At 41.1% G+C, this 25,797-nt stretch overlaps 1 protein-coding gene across 3 annotated transcripts in view; it reads left to right on the top strand.

The window, feature by feature from the left end:
• Positions 1-394: 394 nt before the first annotated feature.
• TAMM41 (TAM41 mitochondrial translocator assembly and maintenance homolog) overlaps positions 395-25,797 on the top strand; it is a 49,008-nt gene continuing 23,605 nt past the window's right edge. For all 3 annotated transcript variants that reach the window (XM_019808809.2, XM_034658790.1, XM_002928033.4), the window contains exons 1-4: positions 395-792; positions 3,336-3,518; positions 6,099-6,191; positions 13,834-13,984. In XM_019808809.2, coding sequence (XP_019664368.1) covers positions 658-792; positions 3,336-3,518; positions 6,099-6,191; positions 13,834-13,984 — 562 coding nt within the window. In that variant the 5' untranslated portion in view covers positions 395-657. The remainder of the gene's footprint in view (positions 793-3,335; positions 3,519-6,098; positions 6,192-13,833; positions 13,985-25,797) is intronic.

The following is a 25,797-nucleotide window of genomic DNA, read 5'->3' as shown; positions in this document are numbered from 1 at the left end:
CCTAAACCTTCAAAATTTTCAATTTTGGAGCTGGAAGGAGATGGTTGTAAACACACTAAATGCCACTGAATTGCACATAAAGTGTACTATTTTATGTTAGCTTTGTGAATTTCACCTCATGAAAAATATTCTGCAATACACACTCATGATTTTACAGCCATTTACGAAAATGTGTTTGAGTCGAGAACAAAAACGGATTCATAAAGCTCAAAAACTGTTCAATTAGCTGACACTCTCCGCACCCGTATATCCTAGTCACGGGTCCAGGCGGCCAGTCTGCAGCACGCTCCTCCGACCGCCAGGGGTCTCCGCGGAGCCCTCGCTTCCCCACCCGCGGAGGAGCGTCTTCTCTTGCGCCTTTGAAGCGCGTATGCACGCGAGAGGCGTGGTCGGGATTGGTCCCTCTCCCCACACGACCGCCGCCCGCCCTAGCCTTGACCCGGTGCTTCTCCGGCGTCGGCGGGGCCGGGTCTGTGGTCGGAGTTCTCACTGGTCCCTCCAGTTCCCACCTCCCGGCTGCAGCCTTCTGCCGTCCGGGCCGGTCCCCGACTTCCATCTCCCCACGTTTAACCGGCAACCCCGGTATCGGTTCCCCAGCCCGCTGTCCTCTGCCCTGCTCTGCTCCGCCAAGAGTCCCTGTCTCTGAGCCTCGGCCCCATGGCGCTGCAGGCGCTGCAGAGCTCGGGGGTGGCCTTCCGCAAGATCCTGTCTCACTTCCCCGAGGAGCTGAGCCTGGCTTTCGCCTACGGCTCCGGGGTGTACCGCCAGGTGGGGCCCAGTTCAGACCAGAAGGTGAGCCTGGCCCCGGGGCAGGCGCCACGCCGGGAATCGGCCGCTTCTCACGGGGTCCCTTTTGCCTTGGATCCCTCCAGAGCCCTAGAGCTGCCCATTTACTCTGCACACTGCACGTATCAACTAGCAAAATACAAACCGTAGGAAAGTGTTCCTAGTCTAACGACATCATGAGCTGAGTTTTGAAGGATAAGTAGGAGCCCACTTCGTTCTAGAACAGGAGATGCAATTATGCGGAGGGCGAAGATGATGCAGAGGCAAGATGGAAGGCAGGAAATACTTGCCTGGTGCTAGTTCAGTGTGCTTAGCCTTGGCTGCACATTGCCGTTTTCTGAGAAACTTTAAAATGCTGATGCCTGGGTTCCACTTGTGGAGATTCTGATTTGCTTGGCCTGGGGTGAGACCTGGGCTTCAGGAATTGTAAAAACTTCCCTGGTGATTCTAATGCGCAGCCAAATTTGAGAGTCTCATCTGTAGCTGTGGGAGAAAGTACAAAATGATACTCCTGGCTTCAGGAAGCTAACGGCTGGTTGTAGGGCCAGGGCAGATGCCGTGAAGTTAGCAGCAAAAGTTAGTGGGTGACCAACATGTTTACCCACGCCCAGGACATTTAACAAGAGTCTATTCAGGACTAGAAGTTGTTACTTTTCAACGTTGCCTGAGTGCAACAGCGGTGAAGGTATAGTTTTCCTTATGATTGCAGACTTTTTTTCCCTGTAAATAAAGGGGGGAAAAGTTTGCTTCCAAGGTGGAAACAAGATTTAAGGCATACAGGAGTGGAGTGGCAGGCAAATATTTTCATTTAAATGAGGCTGTTACTTTCTCCACTAAGGCTTGAGAGCTTTTGCTAAATTAACAAAAGGAGCAAGAGTCTAATAGAGATGTTCTCTGGTGAACTGGATTTTTACTTGCTGTAGTTCATGCATAGCCTAACAATTCATTGTCATCTTAGTTTATTAAACTAAGGAAATGATTGCAATAGGGTCTCCTGGATTTGGAACACCTGACTGTAATCTGGTTTTTAGGTTAAAGTTTGCCTGTTCGCCTCCTGGTGAGGCCGTCTATACTGTTGCTTGGATTTCTGTTTCCCAACTATACCGTATTTAAGTAATACTTTGCTTTAAGTTGACAACATATGAAAAAGTATAGATTGTAGGTATATAAGAAATTATAGATTATTATAGGCTAGTTATTTTTTCTAACATACATTAACATAATTATACATTTTTTAAAAACATGTCCACCCCAAATCTTAAGTTTCACCAGTGGTTTGTGGTTTTTGAGAATCTTAAAGTAGGCCTTAGCCTCCCGATTCAGTAGCCACCTCTTCATTTTTCCATGGAGATTTTCCCCTGAGTAGGCCTGGGATTTTCTCCAAGAAAAGGCCCTTTCTTCCCTTTCCTTCACCCTTATTCCCTACAACATAACAAGTCTTATAGATTCCCAACACGAAGTCTCTCTCAGATCAGTCCCTACCCTCAGTGCCTTACTTAATTAATGTCTTTTCATTTCTCACCCAGAGTTTTGCAGTTAGCCTCCTGTGTGGTTTCCCACCTTTAGTGTTCCTTCCCTCCAGTGAGCTCTTCTGTAGGAAAATTTTTTAGCACGGCAACCCAGCCTCCCTCTCTGGTCTCCCTTGCTTGTGTTCTTTTCCAGCATATCAAACTAAACATAGCATCCAGAACATGCCTAGCTCTCATATCCACAAGAATGCTTTCCTTTAACAAGACTCCCTTCCCTTCCCCATGCTTACACTTCCACCAAACCTGCTTAACTCTTGTACATTCTTCAAGACTCAAGATTTATCAGAGTCTTGAAGAACATAATTTCATAGGAAAATTTCTTATTTCTGTTATGACCCCATTCTGAGTGGAATTAGTACATTTTGCATTCCTCTATCAAGTTCATTTAGTGGTAATTTGTCTACTCTCCCCAGTTGACTTTCTTTACCCCTACCCCAGGATCTATCAGAGCTCCTTGTAGGTGCTCAGTGAGTGGTTGGTGAATGGGTAAGAGTTAAAATAACTTATTTCCCATTACATAATGCTTTTCAGAGCTTATCCATACTGTGTTATTTGATCTGGAAGAAAAGTGGAACACATTAAGCTACATTTAGATGAAAGGCCATGTGGCATAAGGTTCAGCACTCAGAATTTGGATCCAGATTGTGTCTGCCACTCACCAGCTTTGTGTCTATGGGCGTGGAACTTATACAGTGCCTTGGTTTCCTTCCTATATAATTGGGATAATATCAGTACCTACCTTGTAGGATTTTTTTGAGGATAGAATGAACTATGATACATATAGTATAAAGTATTTGAAAGAGTGCCTGGAGGACAATACGTGTGGAGGAAGCATTGTCGTTACTATGCATGTTCATGAAAACAAGCTCAGACTGGTCCCAGAGACTTGCTTAAATTTCTGATGACAGCCTCACGTCTTCTATTTATTCATCATAACGGCATAAGTTTTAGAGCTTTCCATTCTATCTAGGTGCCTTCAAGGAATTAAAACTAAAATCTTTCTCTTTTCTTCATTCCCAGAATGCCATGCTGGACTTTGTTTTCACAGTAGATGACCCTGTTGCATGGCATTCAAAGAACCTGAAAAAAAATTGGAACCATTACTCTTTCCTAAAAGTTTTGGGGCCCAAGATTATCACCACTATCCAGAATAACTATGGCGCTGGAGTCTACTATAATCCATTGATCATGTGTGATGGTAGGGTAAGTGACTTTGGATGTTTGTCTTAATCTGGGCGGTTACTAATTAAGTAGTAGAATACCAGCTGAATATGTATGTTCTTGCAGTCAGGAAATGTTCACATCCTGCTGGATAAAGGTGGTTGAGAGAGACTGTCTTTAATTATTGCCTTTGGCCAGTGCTTCTCAAATTTGAGTGAGCATCAGATCTCCTAGAGGGCCTCTCCGACATGCAGATTGCTAGGCCCCACCCCAGAGTTTCTGATTCGGTAAGTCTGGGGTGAGGTTTGAGGTTTTGTATTTTTTTTTATCGAGATATAATTATATAACATTGTGTTAGTTTTAGGTGTACAATGTAATTATTTGATACCTGTATGTATTGCAAAGATGATTCCCACCACAATAGGTTTAGTTAACATTCATCACCACACGTAGTTACAATTTTTTTTTCTTATGATGAGAACTTTTAAGATTTACTCTCTTAGGAACAAGGATTTGCATTTCTAGCAGCTTCCAGATGATGCTGATGCTGCTGGTCTGGAAAACACGCTTTGAGAACCACTGGTTTGGTCAGTGGGATGTCAAGAGCATGGGATGCCACGTGATAGGAACCTCTTGGTGCCAACAAGTGGGTAGAATTTGAGGATGCACCGCATCTCCCTGTTGGAGAGCAGATAAGAAGCACAGATCCCAGCAGAGGGTTGTCTTGACAGCAGGAACCCTGCTGTTTTTCACGCAAAGGGGCCCAGTCTCTAAGAGAGCTGCCAAGAACTGGGCAGGACTGCCGCCTAAGAGGACCAACGGGGTCTAAGTCATATACCCCCTGGAGCCGGGCTACTATGACACACAGGTTCTACCAGCTGGGCCAGTTCTGCTCTGTGCTGCTGATGGCTTTAAGCAGTCTTTCTTTGATGTGCTGATGAGTCACCGGAGGATCTCGTTGAAATGCAGATTATGATTCCATTGGTCTGGAATGGAGCTTGAAATTTTGCATTTTTTGAGGAGCTCCCAGTGATGCTGATACTACCAGTCAATGTACTAGGCTTTGAAGGGCAGGAGGTTGGAGTACTGACTTTAAGAAGGATTTTGAAGACCTGTCTGCACTTGGCAGGAATGAGTACTATGATTGATTGGTTATGTCTGTATAGCCTTTGGGCCATACGTTTACTTTTCTGGTTGAGGTGTAATCCTGCTCCAACCTGCATTTTGCTGTTGAGGAAATGAGGGTTCAGAGAGTGGACATGACTTCCATAAGGTCATGCAACTTGTTATAACGTGAGAGGCCCCTGACTCCAGGTCAGTGGAGTTTCCATTACCTCCCATCTGTTATGTGCCTGCATTAAGAAGAGCTTTCTGCTGTATTGTGGCCAGATAGGAGGGAAGATGGTGGCTCAGTGCAATTTTCCACGTCTACTTTAGTCATGCCAAACACGTAGCTTTGTTCTTTCTCCATAATTAGTATTATGCTGAGCCTATCTCTAATTAGTGGTTTCAAACAATATTACAAGCTCCAGTAACCAAATGTTGGGGCATAATTATATGCCAAAGGGACTGTACTTTTTAATTGAAATTCTTTAGCTACTTTTTAGATATTTGTAGCCTGAGAAGGCTGTTTGGATACTGAAGTTTAGCAAAGTGAGTCTGAAGTTATTTGTTGAAGCAAATGGGATTTTGTAACCTGGAACAACTACATTCAGGGTTTGTACAAATTGCTTTTGAAATGAGCTTGGCCATAATTCCATGTGTTTAGCTCTGATAAAGAGGTTTAATTTTTGGATGTGGCTTTGTAATTATAAAAGTGTTTGAAATACTTAACAGTGAAAGAGGAATTCATCATGTGAAGGATGTTGGTGAAAACTTCTACTTAAAGAAAATTTCTTGGACTCTGTGATGAAATGAACATTGGAAGCACAGACCGACATTCAGGGACCTAGTTTTTACTCAGCTATTAACAGTGCCACCTTGGGCACACCATTTAATAGGTTTCTCATTTCTCAAATGAGAAACATGAACTATATCTTCGCTTCTCAAACTGTGGTGCAGACCCAGTTTTTATTTCCAATTCAGTGAGGACCAATCTGTGCTAGATAGCCTCTAAGAGCCGTTGTGCCTTTGACATCACAAGAGCCTGAGTGAAGATAGTGATCACTTCACCTGGCACCCCTGAGGGGACAGATCAGTCTTGGGAACTAACCTTTGTGAAAGAGTCTGGTGGAGATGTGTGTTTTCACAAGGCAGAGATTTTAAGTGGCTTTGGAAATTAAGGTGCTACTCTGGTCAGAAATGTTTTTCCGGGGCGCCTGGGTGGCACAGCGGTTAAGCGTCTGCCTTCGGCTCAGGGCCTGATCCCGGCGTTACGGGATCGAGTCCCACATCGGGCTCTTCCGCTGTGAGCCTGCTTCTTCTTCTCCCACTCCCCCTGCTTGTGTTCCCTCTCTCACTGGCTGTCTCTCTCTCTCTGTCGAATGAATAAATAAAATCTAAAAAAAAAAAAAAAAAATGGTAATTTAAAAAAAAAGAAATGTTTTTCCTTATATTTTGCATTTGCAAAAGCAACAGTATGGTATTTTGTACTCTTTCATGCCCATATCTTTTCTTTTCTAGCTTATCAAATACGGGGTCATCAGCACTAACATTTTGATTGAAGATCTCCTCAACTGGAATAATTTATATGTTGCTGGACGACTCCAAAAACCGGTGAGCAAGTGTGTTATTGGCTACCGCGGTTAGGGATGTCTCTCTTCTCTGAGTCTGACCCTGCTTTGATCTGTGTGATTGCACTGAGATGGAACTTCAAAACAGAAATGAATTTGAGACTCCTTTTATTCCCTATAGAATTTAATGCCAAACAATATCCAGATATTATCCACACTACTCCTGCCTTCTTTCTAAAGATACTCCAGTTGTCTGAAAGGATAAGGCTCAGGGTCAGTCCATTTGGGCTCAGGAGGATGGCAGACGAGATGCCCAGTGCCTCAGTGGAACATCTGTCAGCATGACCCAGATCACCATTCCAGAATGTAAGTGCCACAGGGCACTGTTTGTCCACTGATGTATCCCAGCAGTGCCTGGGACAGTGCCTGGGACATAGTAAGCATTCAGCAAACATTTGTTGAATGAATGAATGAATCAGGTAGTCATTCAGAAAGGAGTAGAATCCGATCCCCTTTCTTACCCTCCTCAGGCCAGTGCTGAGATCCTATTATAAAATCCCTCCTTCATTTGGATGCTGCCAGAGGAGGCTGTGCAGGTAGGCTTCCCCCTGGGTTTTAATAGAAACAGAACAGGAAAAAAGTAGAAAGGATTTGAACTTTTTTTTTTTTTAAGATTTTTTCGTTTATTATTTTAGAGAGAGAGTGAGCTTGTACAGGGGGAGGAACAGAGGGAGAGGGAGAGAGAATCTCAAGCACAATCCCTGCTGAGTACAGAGTCTGACTCGGACTTGATCAGACAACCCTGAGATCATGACCCAAACTGAAATCAAGAGAACGCCCAACCGACTGAGCCACCCAGGCGTCCCAAAGGACTTGAACTTTTGACGTTGTATTTGCATATTACTTTTCTTCTTTTTTTTTGCAGCTACATAGCCTATTTCCTATGAAGGAATCTTTTCATAGTTTAAGAACTATGTGAAACAGTTAACAGTTGCTAATCTCATAGCAAGGAGCAATTTTCTTTGTGCTATTAGAGGGTCTCAGGCCCCAAAACAGGGTACATGGATTGTTCTCAAATGTCCCCCATAAGAGTGATTCTGCTGCTCCCCTTTTTGTCAGTTATGGCAAAAAATTAGAGATTTATGGGGCGCCTGGGTGGCTTAGTCGTTAAGTGTCTGCCTTCGGCTCAGGGCGTGATCTCTGGGTCCTGGGATTGAGCCCCACATCGGGATCCCTGCTTCTTTCTCTCCCACTCCCCCTGCTTGTGTTCCCTCTCTCGCTGGCTGTCTGTCTCTCTGTCAAATAAATAATTAAAATCTGGAAAAAAAAATTAGAGATTTATAGAACCTCAGCTCATTTGGTTGTGTCATAATCTCTGTTGAGCTGCATATGGGTGGCTCAGTCGGTTAAGCATCCAATTCTTGATTTCAGCTGGGTTCATGATCTCAGGGTCATGAGATCAAGCCCTGCCTCAAGCTCTGTCCTGGATGTGGAGCATGCTTAAGATTCTCTGTCTCCTCTGCCCCTCCCCCCATCCAAATCTCTCTTGATACACGTGGGCGATCACAATTCTCTTGCGTTGCTTCTGGGCTTAGAATTTAATGATGTCAAAAACAAAAACAAAACAATTTAATGGTGTAGCTCATTAAAACATCCAGAAACACTTGATCAGGGCAAATAGGTATATGGGTATGTTCATATATAAACATTTTTTGGGGCACCTGAGTGGCTAAGTCAGTAAAGCATCTGCCTTTTGGCTCGGGTCATGATCCCAGAGTCCTGGGATCGAGTCCCACATCAGGCTCCCTGCTTCTCCCTCTCCCTCTGCTTGTGCTCTCTCTCTCTTTCTCTCTCAAATAAATAAATAAAATCTTAAAAAAAATTTTTTTTCAAGCTGTACCCTTTAGATTTCTGTATTTCACTATATAATTTTTACTTCAGTAAAAACTTTTTTTAAAGATTTATTTGAAAGAGAGTGTGTGTGCGTGTACGCATGAGCAGGAGGAGGGGCAGAGGGAGAGAGAGATTCTGGAGCAGACTTCCCACTGAGCATGGAGCCTGACTTGACGCTCTATCCCAGGACCCGGAGATCATGGTCCAAGCCAAAATCAAGAGTTGGCCACTGAACTGACTGAGCCAGTCAGGTGCCCCAGTAAAACATTTTTTTAAATCCAGAAACAATAGGCTTACTGAAATAATTTCATATTTATATAGATGAATTTTCCATTTCTAAACTGGATAATTAGTGAAGATGATCCAGTAAAGCTGAATAATTAGTAAAATGAATGAATAGATGTAATTGAAAGTTTGTAAATATTAACTTTCTTTCCAAAATGTTTTTCTTTTTTCTTTGAGTTTATAAAACATGGAGGCACCTGGCTGGCTCAGTCAGCGGAGTATACGACTCTTGATCTCCAGGTTGTGAGTTCAAGCCCCATGATGTAATTAGAGATTACTTAAAAAAGATTTAAAAATGAAATAAAATAAATTTACAAAATATGTAGCCTAATGGGAAAAGTAATGAAAGTGGAATTAGAAGCCTTAGGTCTTACCCATTCCTGCCACTTGTTAGCTGTTTATGTGAACTTGGGAAACTTGTTTTACCTTTTTGTACCTCAGGTAATTTATCTGTAGGGTGGAGTAACAATACAGTACTTTCCCTCACAAAGTTGTTGACAAGTGGAAGCAGAGTGACAGTGCTGGAAAGAACACAGGTGTTTTAGAATTAGATCTAGGGTTTGGATCCCAGCTATGATGCTCCCCAGCTCTGTGGCCCTGCACAAGGCCCTGAGCCTTGGGTCATCCTCCTCTTGTGGATTAGACTGACGACATCCTCCTCTGTGGATTAGACTGACGACATCAACCTTAAAAAAGATGAAATGCCTACATCTAAAATGCCTGGCACTTACTTAGTAGATACTCAGGAAATGATCATTCCTTTCTCTTTGTCCTTGCCTATCTCAGAGTTTATTTTGAGATAAAATGAGATAGTGAATGTGAAAATGTTCTATTATTCACTGTATTATGCTTTGTGCTTGGAATATTTCAATTTTTTTTTAAATAAGCTTTAGAAAATGAAATGCCATGAAATCTCAGAATGTGGCACTGGAAATGACCTCAGATTTCATCTAAATGTCACATGTCCTGGTAAAACGGCAGCTCAAGACCAGTAGTAGCTGCTACACTCAGCTTGATAAACACTGCAGTTCTTGGCTAATTAAACTAATAGCTCAAGAAAATTCGGCTATCCTAAGACTCATTTGAAAGTGTTGAACATAACACATGGTAAAAAATAAATTATTAATGGGTTAATTAACTCTTTCATCTATTAGCATTTTCCGAGTCCATGAAGATCACTGCTAACCAGAGAATTGTCAATGGTAACAAATCTTTAAACCAATGATTTTTACCACTAGGTGGCAGCAAATAGTAATCAAACGTGAACAAATCTCATGAAAAGAAAGGGTTGGTAGCTTGTGAACAAAAAAAAAAATAGGTGGTCTTAGAATATGAGTATGAATTCTTTGTTTTTATATGTTTTAAAAGAAGGATGTATTTTAAATTATATTGTCTAAAGCTCTAAGATGATCTTCCATTTTGCGAATAGAACAGAATTTCTCAATTCAAATCTTTAAAAGGAATATACAGAGGGTGTATAGGAACTCTCTGTATTTTCCAGTCAGTTTTGCTATGACTCTAAAACTGCTCTAAAAAATAAAGTTTATTAATAGTATTTTAAAAATATTAAGGAGTACCTTAAAAAGATGGACATTTCTGGGGGAAAAAATTGAGTGTAATTTAAATTTCTATCCTACTTTACCATTAACTCACCTCGTAATTGAGGTTAGATAAGTCATTTTTATTTCTAGCTTTATTTTATTTTATTTCTACTTTCTGAGTCCCTTACCAAGTCATTTTTCAAGGAAAGAGCCATGAAATTTAAAGTATTTAATAGAATCTTGTGGCCAGTTCTTTTTTAAGTCAAAAGAACTCTAAACTAATATTAATAGTCATTTCCCTAATTTATTTAACATAAGTCTGGATTTTTGTATTTCGTCTTGTTTTTAGCGTATAGATAATTTGGCTTGAATTTTTAAAGCATTCTCATTGACATACAATAGTATTTTGCTACCTTGTTAGAAGGATTTTAATTTATTTTGAAGTATCGACTGAAATATTTTTTCTCTTTTATTTGCTAGTAATATAGCTTTCTTATAACATAAATTATTGAGATATAATTCACATACCATACAATTCAACCATTTAAAATGTACAGTGGCTCTTAGTATATTCACAGTTTCTCAATTATTACCATATTGTAACTTCATTGATTTACTTTTTATGTCTAGAAAAATCCCAATGGTATTAAAGATCCCTGAAAGAGAGTTGGAAAACCTGACTTTACTGGTCTTGGCTCTAGCCAGCTGTGAACAAGTTTGTGCCCCTAGCCTTTGAAATGCAAAATTTGAGCCATTAATTTACTTATTCAAGAGACAACTAAGTTTCTTCTCTGTGGGTGCTAAAGGGATAGAAAAATAACACCACATTGCTGGCCCTGGAAGAATCCACAATCCAACAGGTAGATTATAAGGTTTCATCCAACTTGATTGTTCAGTGTTTCTTCTTGGTCCTCAAGCAGTGACCATTTAGAAAAATTAACTTTTCTGGCCATTTGGCATGGAAAACTTCTAGGGGAAGTGTCTTTGGTTACTGGTTGAGTGTTTGAACACTAGGTAGGGCCGTGTTCTTTGTGACTATAATTTCACTGTTTGCAATTCAAGGACTGTCTCCATGTGACTGTATTATAGAAGAGACCACATGTGACTTTTTTTTTTTTCTATCTTGAAAAGTACTCACAAATCTCTCAAGTTGAGCTTTTGAAAGTCCCTTCAGGCTTTACCCCTTCCTCTTTCCAATAACGATTTCCCCCTTGGCAGTAGTGTTAATGCTATCTGTGTGGTTCAGGTCGGGGCATTCCCAGTAAGATACAAACAACTATTCACAAATCCGAGGACTTGCTTTTTTTCCCAGGCCTCTCTGGCAGTGTCCCAAGAGTTCACTGGCTTTTCACTCTGAACCACAAATAACAGCGCTGCTGAGACAAGTTCCTAGGTCACCTTACACTGGAGAGCCAGATCAGCACAGTAGCAGAGTCTTCTGAATTGACATTTTTCCTTTGAGTAAGGGCACTTTTATTTTTACTCTCTTAACCTTAAATAGCAAACAGACTGCTTTTTTACAACTAAGTAGAATGACTTTCTTGGAGAACAAGTATATTGCTTTGAATAGGAAAATTTCCCCAAACTTACTCTGATTTGTTAGCGTCTCAGAATAACTTCTGTTTTCATTGAGTTTCTGTAAAAGCCACCAAAAAGAGAGAGGACGAAGAATTATTGAGCAGGACCTGGTGAATGAGGATGAAGAGCAGGGATTTGGAAGTAAACAGACTTCTGAGGATTATAGAAAGAGCTCTGGATAAATCAGGGCCCTAGGTCCTCTTTTGGTGTGCCACTGCTTCTGAAGGGAACGTCTTTTAACCCTCCGGGCCTCAGTTTCCCCATTAGTAAGATGAGGAGGTTGCCTTCCTAGATCTATGACTCGATATGGAATACAAAGTTTGGGAAAGTTATTCGAAGAATGAACATAGAAGTTACATAGGAACTTAACATTTCTTTTAATCATCTTTCAAGATAAGAAGTCAACCAGAACAACAACAAAGTTAACCAGAACAGATCCCTAACTGAATGCATGAGAATAATTCAAAAAATTTAGAGCTGGATCTGCCAAGTATAAGGGTGTTACCCTGATTTTTACCATCAACTCATTATGCAACGTTGGGCAAGTCATGCTACTGGACTGCACCTTCTTTTTCCTTTCTGCAGATGATTGCAATAATGCTAAACTCACCCAAGTGCTGAAAGGCTTAATTAAGGGCTATTAAGTGCTGTAATTACAAGGGAGGAGTTGGTAGTATTGAATAAAGTGGCTTACCTACCATATGAGAGGTTTGGGTATTATAAATATGCCCTTAGAAAAAAGTAGGGACAAAAGGTAAAAGATAGAAGTTGGTTCTTAAGTTAATAAAATAGTTATGTTTTATAATACCGTTTTTGGCAACTGAGAAGAAACTACTTTGAAACATACATCATCCTTTCTCCTTGCTGTCTAATAAAATTTTAATTTAGTTTCTGATAGTGTATGTCTTTTAGTGCCATCTTAATTTTTCTCAGAAATCATCTTTATTTGACAGATAAAAGGCAACTTAAGCTCTGTTTTCTAGAAGTGGGGAAGATTTGGTGATAGCACTAAATGGTTTACAGAAGGTGGATGCATTTCAGATGGGTGAGGGTCCTTAATTAGGGACCTGTAGACTCTTTCCTTGTTTATAGATAATCAGTCAGAAGCAGCCTGATGGTTTAAAAAGATAATATCTGGAGTGTAAATTGGCACAACCACTCTGAAGAGCCATTTGGCATTTCTACTTCTAAATGTACACCTAAGAGCAGTGGTTCTCAAAATGTGGTTCCTGGACCACCTGGGAACTTGTTAGAAATGTATATTTTTAGGCCTGACTCAGGCCTCCTGAATCAGAAGTGCTGGGGGACGGGCCCAATAATATGCATTTAATAAGCTCTCCCAGGTGATTGTGGTGCTTGCTAAAGGTGAGAACCTCTGGCCCAGGGAAGCTCTTGCATTGTGCCCAAAGACACAGAAGGAAGCTCATTGCGGCTAAGGGTTTGTATGCAGTATGTCATTTAATCTAACCAACAACCTTATCAATTTGATTGTTATTAATCCCATTTTACTGATAAGGAATTATGGTCATAGTCACAGAGCTAGTAAGAGATGGAGCTGGGTCTTGAACACGTTTTCTTAACTACACTGCAGTCTTCAAAACAGAAAATCTCAGAACAGACTGGAGCAATTTGTATTTTAATGGATTTGAGGACAAAGAGACTACCTTTTGCTGTGTATTCAGGAGAAAAATCCTTTTCATTGATCAAGGCATTCACTAGTACATTAGGAACTTTACATTTATTATTTCATTCAATCTTTGTAACAGTTCTTTGATGCACATTTATAGCCATTTTATAGATGAGGACTCAAGTTCAGAGAAGTTAAGTAATTTGCCCAAATTCACACGCTAGTAAATAAATACCTAGACCTGAACCCCTACCAACCCCCACACCCATGCTGTTTCTACTGTAGCTAATTTTCTTTCCTTTTTTCCTTAGTCAGGTTCAAAATCAGTTCAAAATAAGGCATGAAGTGCTTAGGTTATGTATGGATAAGAACAGAGGTGAGTTCTAAATAAAGAAGTAAAATGCCTTTGTCTACCATAAAATTAAGTAAATAACAATAAGATTATAAAATTTAAAAAAATACGAAATTTCCCCAAGGATGTTTATTTCATTTATACTGACTTCTTTTTCAAAACCGATGGAAAATTTCCTCATTTAAGAGAAATATTTATTTTGTTTTCTTTATCATATCTTTGATTCTGGCATAAAACACAAGCCTCTGGGATTGCTTATTAGAATAATAATTATTTCATGTCTACTGGACTAATATTCCAAGATCTTCAGGGCTAAGGGTTTGGGATAGTTCCAATGCATGTGTAAACCCATAGCTTGAGCAAGAGTCCACTTTGACACTTTTTTTCTAAATGTTCTGCTTTATTACAGGTGAAAATCATAGCAATGAATGAGAACGTTGCTCTTCGGTCAGCCCTCGATAAAAATCTGAAGAGTGCTGTGACCACAGCTTTCCTCATGCTCCCGGAAAGCTTTTCTGAAGAAGACCTCTTTATAGAGATCGCCGGACTCTCTTATTCAGGTTAGTAGATTCGGTGCTCATGTTTTCTGCAGGAAGGAGAGGCGTTGTTTGAAGACCATGCGGACAAACATTCCTCTCCTCACTCTGCCCTGGAGCTGCAGCCCCCTGCTCCCGGATCCCACCACTTCTTGTGCAGCTGAGTGCAAGAAACCCAGCATTTGCCTCCTTGCCTCCAAGGGCTCTTCCTCTCCGCGTCTGTATGGAGATCATCCCAGGGTAGTCTTCTTGTTACTATTCATTTTCATTTTGAAACAATTTCAGACCGACAGAAAAGTTTCAATAATACAAAAAGCTCACTCCCATATGCCCTCTCCCTGGCTTTGCCAATTTTAATGTTTCACTACATTTGTGTTATTGTCCTCTTTGTCCCAGTGGTTTCCTAACTCGCTTGTACATCAGAATCCCCTGGAGATACTGGGCGCACCCCACACAGCTGCTTTGGCAGGTCTGGGGTGGAGCCTAAGAATTTGTATTTCTAGCAAGCGATGATGCCAGTGCTCCTCCAGGGATCCCACCTAGAAAACCTCTGCCCTTCTATACCGGTAAATACTGTATTATATATTTTTTTCTGAACTATTTGAGAGTAGCTCACACATATCCTGTCCTCTTCAGACCAAATATTTCCAATGTATGTTTCCCAAGAACAAGGACATTCTCTTCCATAACTGCAGTAGAGTTACCAAATTCAGGAAATTTTACACCAATATAGTACTTCTATCAGATTGATGATCCATAGTCCATATGTTGTCAGTAGTCCCAGTGATATTCTTTCCGTGCTCAAGTACACAGTCCAGTCAAGGATCATATTTATTAAGATGCCCTGTCCTTCTATCTTTTAATCTGGAACACTTCCTTAGCCTTTCTTTGTCTTACATGACATTCACATTTTGAAGTCTCAGACCAGTGCTGTTTGTGCCTGATAAGCAGATTTTTCTTTCTTCTAAGCGATCAGTGGGGAGACATTTGAAGATCAAGCAAATCCCCTGCTTCTTATCAAACTTTCCCTCCTAGATCGAGCATTCATTGATGATTCTTTTTCCAACCAGTCTTTACTATGATGGTTACAAAGTGGCGACTTTCCAAGTCCACCTTTTCTTGCCCATTAAGGAAAAACTTTCCTTTCTTCCCCATTCATTAGTTTATTTATCTAATCTTAACTTCCTTTCCCTTTCTCCTTAAACCAGTGTGTTCCTCAGAGATGTCAGGGGCCCCTTCAAAGGAAGAGGGGAAAGCTGAGAGGATAGAGCCCCTGGCCCCTCACCCTAGCTGCAACCAGAGGGGAACTTCCCTTCCTGCTCAATATAAGGATCCATGTAAAACTTTATTTACAAAAAAAGTAGTCTGCTACTTAAAAAACAATTTGAAACCACTGTCTTAAATAAATATCTTCTTTCCCAACTTCTAAGTGTGAGTCAAAGATCTCTATGCTGAAAACATTGCAAAAGCAGTTTACTCATTTTCGGAATCCCTGTACAGATAAGATTTCATGGAAATATAATGCTAAAAGAGACTGTAAAGGTCTTGTTCTCCAGTCTTTTTCCAACAGTGCAGCTAGCAGGGCTACAGCTGCAGTTGCGACGCTGGAGAGAAAGGAAGTGACATAACCTCGGTCTTGGTTGCTTCCAGCTCCACATGGCAGCATCCCTGCCTTTCAACAGGAGGTGGAGGGGCAGAGGCTGCTGTGGCTAGGTACTGGGATGAATGGGCCTGCTTGCAACATGTGGGGAAAGGGGGTCACCCCATTAGGGTGATTCCCTCCCCCTTGCTCCCCTGTGAAAGAAGACAAACCCAAAACCTTTTATGAAGGGTTAACTCTGTGGGAGAATGATGCAGAGCTGATTTCTCTTTTGCCACACCACTGCCATTCCTCCATTTCCTCCCCTGTGATCGACATCAGCATAGTGTCAGGTGGATTCTAGGAGTTCCTATAAATTCTGAACATTGACTAAGGAAGTTTCTTGAATGGCATAACTGCGTTTACCTATTAGCAGAATGCAAGCTGCTATCAATCTTTAGTTGACTTTTGCTTTGCCTCCTGGAAGGGCTGTGTTTTATACTCCTGTGAGTTATACTGTGAGACATGTACAAGGTGTTCAGTGAGTCCTTGCTGACTTATAACAGTATCATTGTCTGTTTTGCTTCTTTTATAATTTTTATGAAGGGCTGCTGTGTAGCAGTGCTAAACCAGACAGAGTAGGTGGGTGGGTAAGTAGATAGGTAAGTCGGTAGGTAGGTAGTGGCGGAAGATAGATATATAGATAAATTTATCATTGATTCCATCGTTGAATCCTCACACAACAACCCTGTTCAACAGATATTTTCTGTGTGCCTTCCATTTGCCACACACTAGGCCCTGGGTATATACTGGTGCACTGGTCCCTGGGATACACCCGTCAGCCTGACATGAGTAAGATGCCTTATGGAGTTCATATTCCCTTAGGCAGAGGCAGACAGTAAAGAAGCAGAAAGGTCATTTCAGAGAGCAGTAAGTGCAATGAAGAGAAGGAAAGAAATTAGGAGGAGGGCCACCTTTACCCTGGATAGGCGTGGAGGGCCCTCTAAAGTTGTAATGTCTGAGCTCAGATCTAGTAGTGGCAAGGAGCCCACCCCAAGCTGCTAGGCGAAGGGCAGATTGAGAGAGTTGCTTCCTAAGAGGCAGGTCCTAACCTTGGTGCGCCTGACTCCAGCTTTTTCAGGTTCCAGTTTCTCCCATTTCTCATCTCGTCTCCTCTTGCTCCCTTGCCATTATATTATTTATTGCTTAACCCAGATTTGGATCTGAGAATTTGGCCGAGGATCCTACATTACTTATTTCACTGAGGTTGGCTTCTTTTTACTGCAAACCTTAGGACACAGTACTTGGCACATCCTCTCCAGAAGGAACTGATTCCAGTTCTGTGCAGTCCCTAGTTTATGAATGAGACATTTTCCAAAAAGCATTCTATGAGCCAGTTGTTTAGAACTGGGAACATATTTTTCCATCAGGACAACATGATGTTCCTAAGCCAGGACACTGTATAATTAATGGTTACCTACTCCATAATATAACGAAATTAGAGTGTAGAATAGTGAGGATAGGGAAGGATCTAGGCCCGGAAGGTAGATGCCTTTCATAGGTATGAGACCTGCCCCAGGCCATGTGTTGAAAGGCAAGCTTTTCCTCCTCCGTTTCCTAGACTTCTGAGAACCCAGTATCCTTGAACTGATTGGATTCTGTCCTGTCGGCAAACCTCCCAAACCCCCAGAATATTCCAAACTACAAATTACCCACCAATCTCATTTTTATTTACAACTTTGACATTTATTTTCCACTTGAGAGATAATACATTGCTCCTAACCTGCGTAGGTCAGCATTTCTCCCTGGAAGGGGGTAGGGATGGGGAGACAGGAAACAGCATCTCTCCATGTTATTGGACAAGTTCCTGCCAGTAGTTACTAGCAGAGGCAAGATCTGTATTACTAGTAGTAATAATAACCCCTTACATTTTATATAGTGTTTAAGGATCACTTTGCCTCGGGGGTCAGTATTGGTGACATTAGTGTTGTAAATGATGGTGAGAAAGGAGTAGGTGGAAGATGAGAGCCTGCAAAATTGGGTGGGGAGGAGAAAGCTTTCTAATCCTTCAGTTATTCTTAGAAGTCAGCATTTAAGTAAACAGAAAAGGGAAACCAAATGAGCTTTAAAGGGTCACCTTGACCTTTCTCATGTAAGTACAAACTATTAAAATGACTAATTTTACATAATGATCCTGGTTTAACATTTATCAAGTGAATCAGCGTGCCGTACCTCACGAAGAATTAAAGCTATAATTTCTGCTCTAAAGAACTTCACATTAATAAACATGCAGTCATAGTGAGTAAGTGATAGACTTAAAAAACAACACGTATAGAAAAGGCAGGGAGTGTGAAAGAACGCCGCTTGTTTAGGGAAGAAGGAATAGATGAATGTGACTGAAGTCCATGGCTCGTGGCAGGAGAAAATAGCACTTACTGTTATGTGCCAGGAGCAGCTCTCAGTACTTTTTATCTAGTAACTTGTTTAATCCTCGTAGCCCTCCTTTGATTTGCATGCTGATTTATTGCCCCATTTTAAGATGAGAAAATGAAGGCCCACATCTGTCTGGTAGGTCCGTGGGTGGTGGAGCTGGAATTATAGCCCATGCTCCTCACCATTTAACTTCACTGCCTCTCAGGTATTTTGGAGAAGAGGTTAGGCCCTGGCCAGGCCAGACAAGGCATTGAACACAAAGCTAAACGAGACTGGAATTTGACACCCTTACACAAATAGGAGCCACAGGAGGTTTCAAGCATTGAGAGATGGCACAGGAGGTTTCAAGCATTGAGAGATGGCAGGAGACTTGTTGCTGTAGAACGATCATTTTGCCAGCACTGTGTAGGAGGGAGAGAGGCTAAAAACAGAGAAAAGTCTGACTCATTAAGCAAATAAGGACGAGAGTCTCCTATGCCAAGCACTCTTTAACCTATGTGGATAAAGAAAGTAACATCCTGGGGCTTTCATTCCAGTTGAGAAGTCAGACAGCAAACTCGTGGCAGTGCTAGAACAGGGGAGGAAGGCTCACGTAGCTTACGGTGGTGTAACCAGGGAAGGCTTCGGTGGGAGGTGGCATTTGAACTGAGCGCCAGTGGATAAGGACCCAAGAGGAGAGCTCACATGAAAGCCGTCTAGGCAGAGCCTGTGTCCAGCCGGCCTTGGACCGTTGGCCTCTGGAACAGTGCTGTGGCACAAAGTAGGCCGCTGTCCATTTCTGTTGGCTGGATAGAGCGGGGACGGTGACGAGTCTCGAACAAGAGTAGAGCCTGAGCGAAGTACACAAATTCTTGTGGGAAGAATTGACATTCAACCCTCAACTTCTTAAATTAAGTATCTTATTTTGTACCTTGCTGCTTTTTTTTTTTTTTAACATTATATTACTTCATGGAAGACAGAATTAGGGAAACTGGGGCTCTAGAGCCAGAGGTCTGGGTTCAAAACCTAGCTGCACTCTTAATTTTTTGTCTTCAGGCAAGTTTCTTAGCTCCTTGTGATTCAGTTTCTTCATCTCTAAAGAATGGTTTTGTATGGATTAAATTAAATCATACATGTAAAGTGCATAACACTGTGGCTGGCACATAGTAAATGCTCAGTACGTGTCACCCATTGTTATTTTAGATATGCGTTTGTACTCACACAGCCACTTGATGTAATAAACAAAAGAAAGGGAAAGGCCACAGTCACACCTTGAATACTGGTTTTGTAGAAGTGCTTGAACCTTTTGGAGCCCATTTTCTTATCTGTAAAACAGAATAACAATTGTAGTAAGGTTTTCAAGGAGATAATATAGATGAAAGTCCCTAACATCATACCTCATTGATAGTTGATGCTTAGAAAATGATTGCTATTATTATTTATTACTGTTAACATCTTATTCCTGGCCACACAAGTTTTTCTTAGATTGAGATACCATTATTTGCTCATTCAGGACACTCAGGTTGGCTCCATTTATCATTGTTGTATTAATGCCACTGCTGTGAATCACTTTGGAGAAATTACTTTGGTAGGGGAAGGGGGTAGAGGGGGCCACTAACTTCCTCGGACATGTTCTCTAAAATGGAATTTTGTTGTCAGTTATAAGAATTACAAAACTTGGGGCACCTGAGTGGCTCAGTCGGTTAAACGTCTGCCTTCATCTCAGGTCATGATCTCAGGGTCCTGGGATCGAGCCTCACATCGGGCTCCCTGCTCAGCAGGGTGTCTGCTTCTTCCTCTGTCCCCCCCACCACTCCTCATGCTCTCTTTCTCTCGCTCTTTCTCTGAAATAAATAAATAAAATTAATAAAAAAANATAAAAAAAAAAAACGTTAAAAAAAAAAAAAAAAAAAAGAATTACAAAACTTGTTACACGTTGACAAAAATTTGCAGGCATTAGAATCCATTTAGATCAGGTGGATTCATTTGGCCCTTTCCTGTCCTTACGGAGTGAAAAACACCTTCAAGCACTCTTGTGTAAGAGAGAGAACGGGTTTTTTTCAATGCTGGATTGTCTGAACACAAGCTCAGCTACTTCTAGGAATAAGACAAAGCGAGGAAGTTGCCAGTTGAGTGATTCTTGGAGAAAAAAAATTAGAAATGGGTGCCAGCCCTCTGAAGTGTGAGTAAACATCCTCATTTCTGGATCCTAGTAAAAGCCAGTAAAGAAACTTTTTTCCTCTGGAGAGCTATTAAGATTTATTCCACGAGAGTTGCACCATCTGAAACCTTGCAAATGGTGTCATTGGATAACTCGAGTATTAGAGATTGACTATTTCAGTAATTTGGAAGCATGTTTCCCTATGCTTGGCAAGCTTGAGCTTTTGCTGAAGCCTCAGTTGGAACTCTGTGCTCAGTCACTGGTTAATTTCTGAGAATGCAGTACTCCGGAAGGGATATTAATCGTCAATAATACCTAAGGTTTATGGATTCCTTACTGTGTGTCAGTTATTGTTCTAAGTGTTTTACATGTATTAACTCATTTAATGCCTGAACCTTATAAACTACCTACTGTTATTGCTTCCATTTTACATTTGAGGATGCTGAAGCCTAGAGAAGCTAAGTAGCTTCCCTTGGGTCAGGTAGCTTATGAGTACCAAGCTAGGATTTAAACACAGGTGGTTTGAAAAACAAACACACACAGGTGGTCTGATTCTAGAACCCTTTCTACAAAAGGTCTGTGGTGGCGGGTGTTGTTCCTGGTCCATACCTGGGACAGGCATCCCCCAGGCCCCAGGTCCCTGGGTGGCTCACCTCCCTCCCTAGCCACCCCCCACCCCACCCTGTCATCTTTCTCTGCTTGTGTTCTCTTCATAGCACTGTCTGAAATACTGGTTATTTTATTTGTTTGTTGGTTGGTTTGTCTTTGGTCTTTGTTCCACTACTAGAATGTAAAAGGCAGAAATGTTTGTCTTGTTTTGCTCACTCCCACCCCAGTCCTTAGAGTGGTACCTGACACATTGTGGGTGCTCAGTAAATATGTAATGAATGAATGGATGAATGACTATAATATTGATGCCTTCCTGAACCAATATCATCAACCTGATTCCTCCCCATCCCTTTCTACACTCCCATTTTGTGTTCGCTAAAGTGTGGAAAAGATGATTCAAATTCACATCACCACGTGCATCAGCTATTTCTTCTTCTTTTTTTAAAAAGATTTTATTTATCTGAGAGAGAGTCAGAGAGAACGCACAAGTAGGGTGAGGGTCAGAAAGAGAGGGAGAAGCAGACTCCCCGCTGAGCCGGGATCCTAATGTGGGGCTCTATCCCAGGGTCCCGAGATCATGACCTGAGCTGAAGTCAGATGCTTTTTTTTTTTTACACGAGTATTTTTAATCGGATATGAAGATGTTTATTGCATTCTGTTTGGTGAAAAACAAACAGAACATACATGTACTTAGCACGAGCTGGTGGGATACACCAAGCCTAACTGGGTGAACAGCAGTCTGAGAACGGAGTCGTGAGTGGCCCCGCTGTGACGAAGGTTTCCCTCAGCAGTGGGGCACCGAGCGATAGCTAAATCGTGGAAGGAGCCGAGATGCCCTTCAACAGATGACTGGATTAAGAAGTTGTGGTCCGTATATACAGTGGAATATTACTCAGCTATCAGAAAGAACGAGTTCTCAACATTTGCTGCAACATGGATGGCACTGGAGGAGATAATGCTAAGTGAAATAAGTCAAGCAGAGAAAGACAATTATCATATGATTTCTCTCATCTATGGAACATAAGAACTAGGATGATCAGTAGGGGAAGAAAGGGATAAAGAAAGGGGGGGTAATCAGAAGGGGGAATGAAACATGAGAGACTAGGGACTCTGAGAAACAAACTGAGGGCCTCAGAGGGGAGGGGGGTGGGGGAATGGGATAGACCGGTGATGGGTAGTAAGGAGGGCACGTATTGCATGGTGCACTGGGTGTTATATGCAAGTAATGAATCATCGAACTTTACATAGGAAACTGGGGATGTACTGTATGGTGACTAACATAATATAATAAAAATTCATTAAAAAAAAAAATGAAGTCAGATGCTTAACCAACTGAGCCACGCAGGTGCCCCAAAGCTATTTATTCTTATCTCATTGTCTTCCACATGCAGGTGGTATGATTCGGTGTCTTTTCTGCAGCCATGGAGATATTTTGGGGAATGCATTTTGAATGTTGTATTAGACTGTCTCCTAGAAATACTTTCCTAGTCATCTATGTCAAAACAAGTATTGTTTTGTACACATACAGAAGAATGACGTTGGGCCCTTTAAGTCATACTATGCACAAAATTAACTCAAAATGGATCATGGATATAAGAGTTAAATGTAAGAGGTAAAACTATAAAACTCTTAGAGTGACTTTGGTTTAGGCAGTAGTTTCTTAGATATACACCAAAAGTACAAGCAACAAAGAAAAAATAGATAAATGGGAAAACTGTATGAAAATTAAACTTTTGTGCTGTAAACAATACCCTCAAGAAGGTGAAAAGGCAACCAAAAATGTGGGAGAAGAGATTTACAAATTGTATATCTGATAAGGAATAGCACCAGAATATATGAAGAATTCTTGGAATGCAGTAAAAAGACAGCCTAGTATTAAAATGGGCAAAGGATCGGAATCTGGGGATGTACTGTATGGTGATTAAAATAATATAATAAAATAAAAATAAATAAAAAAATAAAATGGGCAAAGGATTTGAATAGACATGTTTTCAAAGAAAGTATACATACAGCAAGTAAGCACTTAAAGAGATGCTCAACATCATTAGTCATTAGGGAAATGCCAGTTAAGACCCCAGAAACAGTGCTTCATACCCACTACAATGGCTATAATCAAAAAGACAAGAACAAGTGTTGACAAGGATGCAGAGAAATTGAAACTCTCCTGCATTGTTGATAGGATTGTAAGATGGTGCAGCTACTTTGGAAAAACAGTTTGGCCATTTCTGAAGATATTAAACATAGAGTTACCATATGGCCCAGCAATTCTACTCGTAAGTATCTACCCAAGAAATGGGAACACATATCCACATGAAAACTTGTACACAGATGTTCATCACAGCTTTATTCATAATAAACAGCCAAAAAGTGGAAACAGCCCAATGTCTATCAGACGAGGAATGTGTAAAAACATGTGGTACATCCATCCAGTGGAATATTATTTAACCGTAACCAGGGATGAATGTTGATACATGCTACAACATGATGAACTTTGAAAACAATGCTAAGTCATGAAAGATCATTTATTGTACAATTCCATTTATTTAAAATAGCCAGAATAGGAAAATCTATACAGAAAATAGATTAGTCTTTGTCTAGGGCTGGGGTTGGAAGGATGGAGGGAGACAGAGTGGCTGCTAATGGGTACAGGGTTTCTTTTCGGGAGGCCAAAATGTTCTAAAATTAGATGGTTGAATAACCCTTTAATATATACTAAAAATACTTAAAAAAAATTGAAGTGTATATTCTACATGGGTGAATTGTATGGTATGTGAATTATATCTGGAAAAAAAACTGTTAAAAAATGAATATTAGGGCCACATGGGTGGCTCAGTTGGTTAAGCATCTGCCTTCAGCTCGGGTCATGATCTCAGGGTCCTGGGATCGAGCCCCATGTCAGGCTCCCTGCTCAGTAGGGAGTCTGCTTCTCCCTCTCCTTCTGCCCCTCCCCCTACTCACGCGCGCTCTCTCTCTCTCTCTCTCTCTCTCTCTCTCAAATGAAATCTTTTTTAAAAAATGAATATTATTTGGGGTGCCTGGGTGGCTCATTCGGTTGAGCATCTGATTCTTGATTTTGGCTTAGGTCATAATCTCAGGTCGTGACATTGAGCCCTACGTCAGCACGGAGTCCGCTTGAATTTCTGTCCCTCTGCCCCTCCCCCCTTGCGTGCACACTCTCTCTCAAGTAATAAATCTTTTTAAAAAATGAATATTATTCTGTCATATCAACATCCAGTTTGGGCTACTGTTCTTAAACACTACCACATAAGAAATACCCACTTCTTCACCCCACACTGAAATTATCTGTTTTCATAGCACTTCCTGCCTCAGGTAGGGCGTATATCTTTATATCTCCAGTATCTGGCACAGCTCCTGGTACTTACTAGCCGCCCAAATATTTATTGAACTGAAATAACAGCAGTTTTGCCAATGAGTTTAAGAGAGGAAAAGTTAGCCAGTTATTATTTTCAAAGACTTAGGGCTTCCTCTATCCCCTGTCCTTTCCTCATCCCATATACATATCATAGCAACAGTACTATCTGCTTTACTATTTACAAGGCATTTGCTACTGCCTTAATTCATTTAAATCTAAAAATAACCTCATGAGGTCAGTATGATGGTTACAGCCATTTTACAGATAAGAAAACTGACTCAGAAGGGTTAATCTCCAGTCACCGTGGGACACTGTCGAACTTGAAAGCCAGGGCCTTTCCTCTGGACGGTGCAGCCCCTTACATCCCTATGTTCATAATAAGGCCCCTGGCCATTGGTAGCATGCTGGAATCACAGAGCAGGCCAACTATAGACGCTTTACAAACCTCTGGGTTTATTTCATTTCAAAGTCAAAGAGGAATTATCCTTTTGGTTACCCATTGTTATTAGACTGGCGGTTTTCTGGCTTGAGCAGTCAAGAGTTAAACTTACCAGTAGAGGTATAAAATAAAAGTCAGCAGCCAGTTTTTCTCAATCCCTGTGTTTTGTTGCAAACATCTCTGGAGGTAAGAAAAATTGATTCTTATGATCAAAATGCTGGGTCATGCTGTGCCCACGATTTTATTCATTTTGTTCTGAAGAAATGGGTAATAAGCCCATTTGCTTGCCGTTGCCTGTGGCTGAGCTAGTTCTGTGGCTCAGCAGTTGGAGAAATTCAATTCAGCAGACATTTATTGATGTGCCTTCCATGTGCCAGGCAGTGCACAAGGAGCTGGAGATATACAGATGAATAAGCCCCAGTCCTTGTTCTCAGAGAGTCCAGAGTATTTTCCAGGCCTTTTAACCATGACATGCAGATGCTCTTTGGAGGATGCTTTGGATTAGTTTGCTTTTTACATTTTGGTAAAATACAGCCACTCTTAGAAAGTTACTATCTAAAATATAAGAACTCCTTGTTGAATGTACAGGAAGAAAAAAAGGACACACATGTTTAGAACTCAACAGTGATACAAACTCATCTTTCACTTCGGAGCCAGCCATGTTGGATTCAGAGATGGATGACATTTTATCCCTTCCAAGATTGATAGAATCCACTTATAGGCTCTAAATAAAAGCCCAAGGATTTACATGAGTGAAAGTTAACCCAGCTGCCTCTCCATGCACATTTGCCAAGTTAGCACGTCTGTGCACCCCATGCATCTATTTAAAAATGCTAGAAGTAATATGCCAACATTATAGAAGTGAAGGAAATGGAGGAAAACTGCAAAGTAGAATAATACTAGTCACCTAAAATGTCACTTCCCTGACACCGAGAGGGGGCTGGACCTTTGCACCTCAATCTCCTCGTCTATAAAATTGGGAATACTTAATACCTTCTTTAGGAGGCTTTGCCAGGACTAAACAAGTTAACAGTGTAAAGCGCACACACCCCAAAAAAGCCCACAATAAATGTGTACTTTTTAGAGTAAAAACATTTTTATGTAATCTTTTTGTCTCATTTTTCCTCTTTTTATACCAGGTTGTTTTCTTGTTGTACTTTTGTATCTTAGTTTCTTACTATTATATGATCATTTTCCACCTTGCTGTTTGTGGTTATTGCAGTTTTTAATGGTTCCACACTGTTCTGAGGTAGGGTATGGGAGT

The sequence above is a fragment of the Ailuropoda melanoleuca genome, chromosome 4, assembly GCF_002007445.2.
Source record: "Ailuropoda melanoleuca isolate Jingjing chromosome 4, ASM200744v2, whole genome shotgun sequence".
In the NCBI taxonomy this organism is placed as follows: domain Eukaryota; kingdom Metazoa; phylum Chordata; class Mammalia; order Carnivora; family Ursidae; genus Ailuropoda; species Ailuropoda melanoleuca.
Note: the sequence above shows the minus strand (reverse complement) of the source record. Positions and strands in the feature narration are given on the sequence as shown.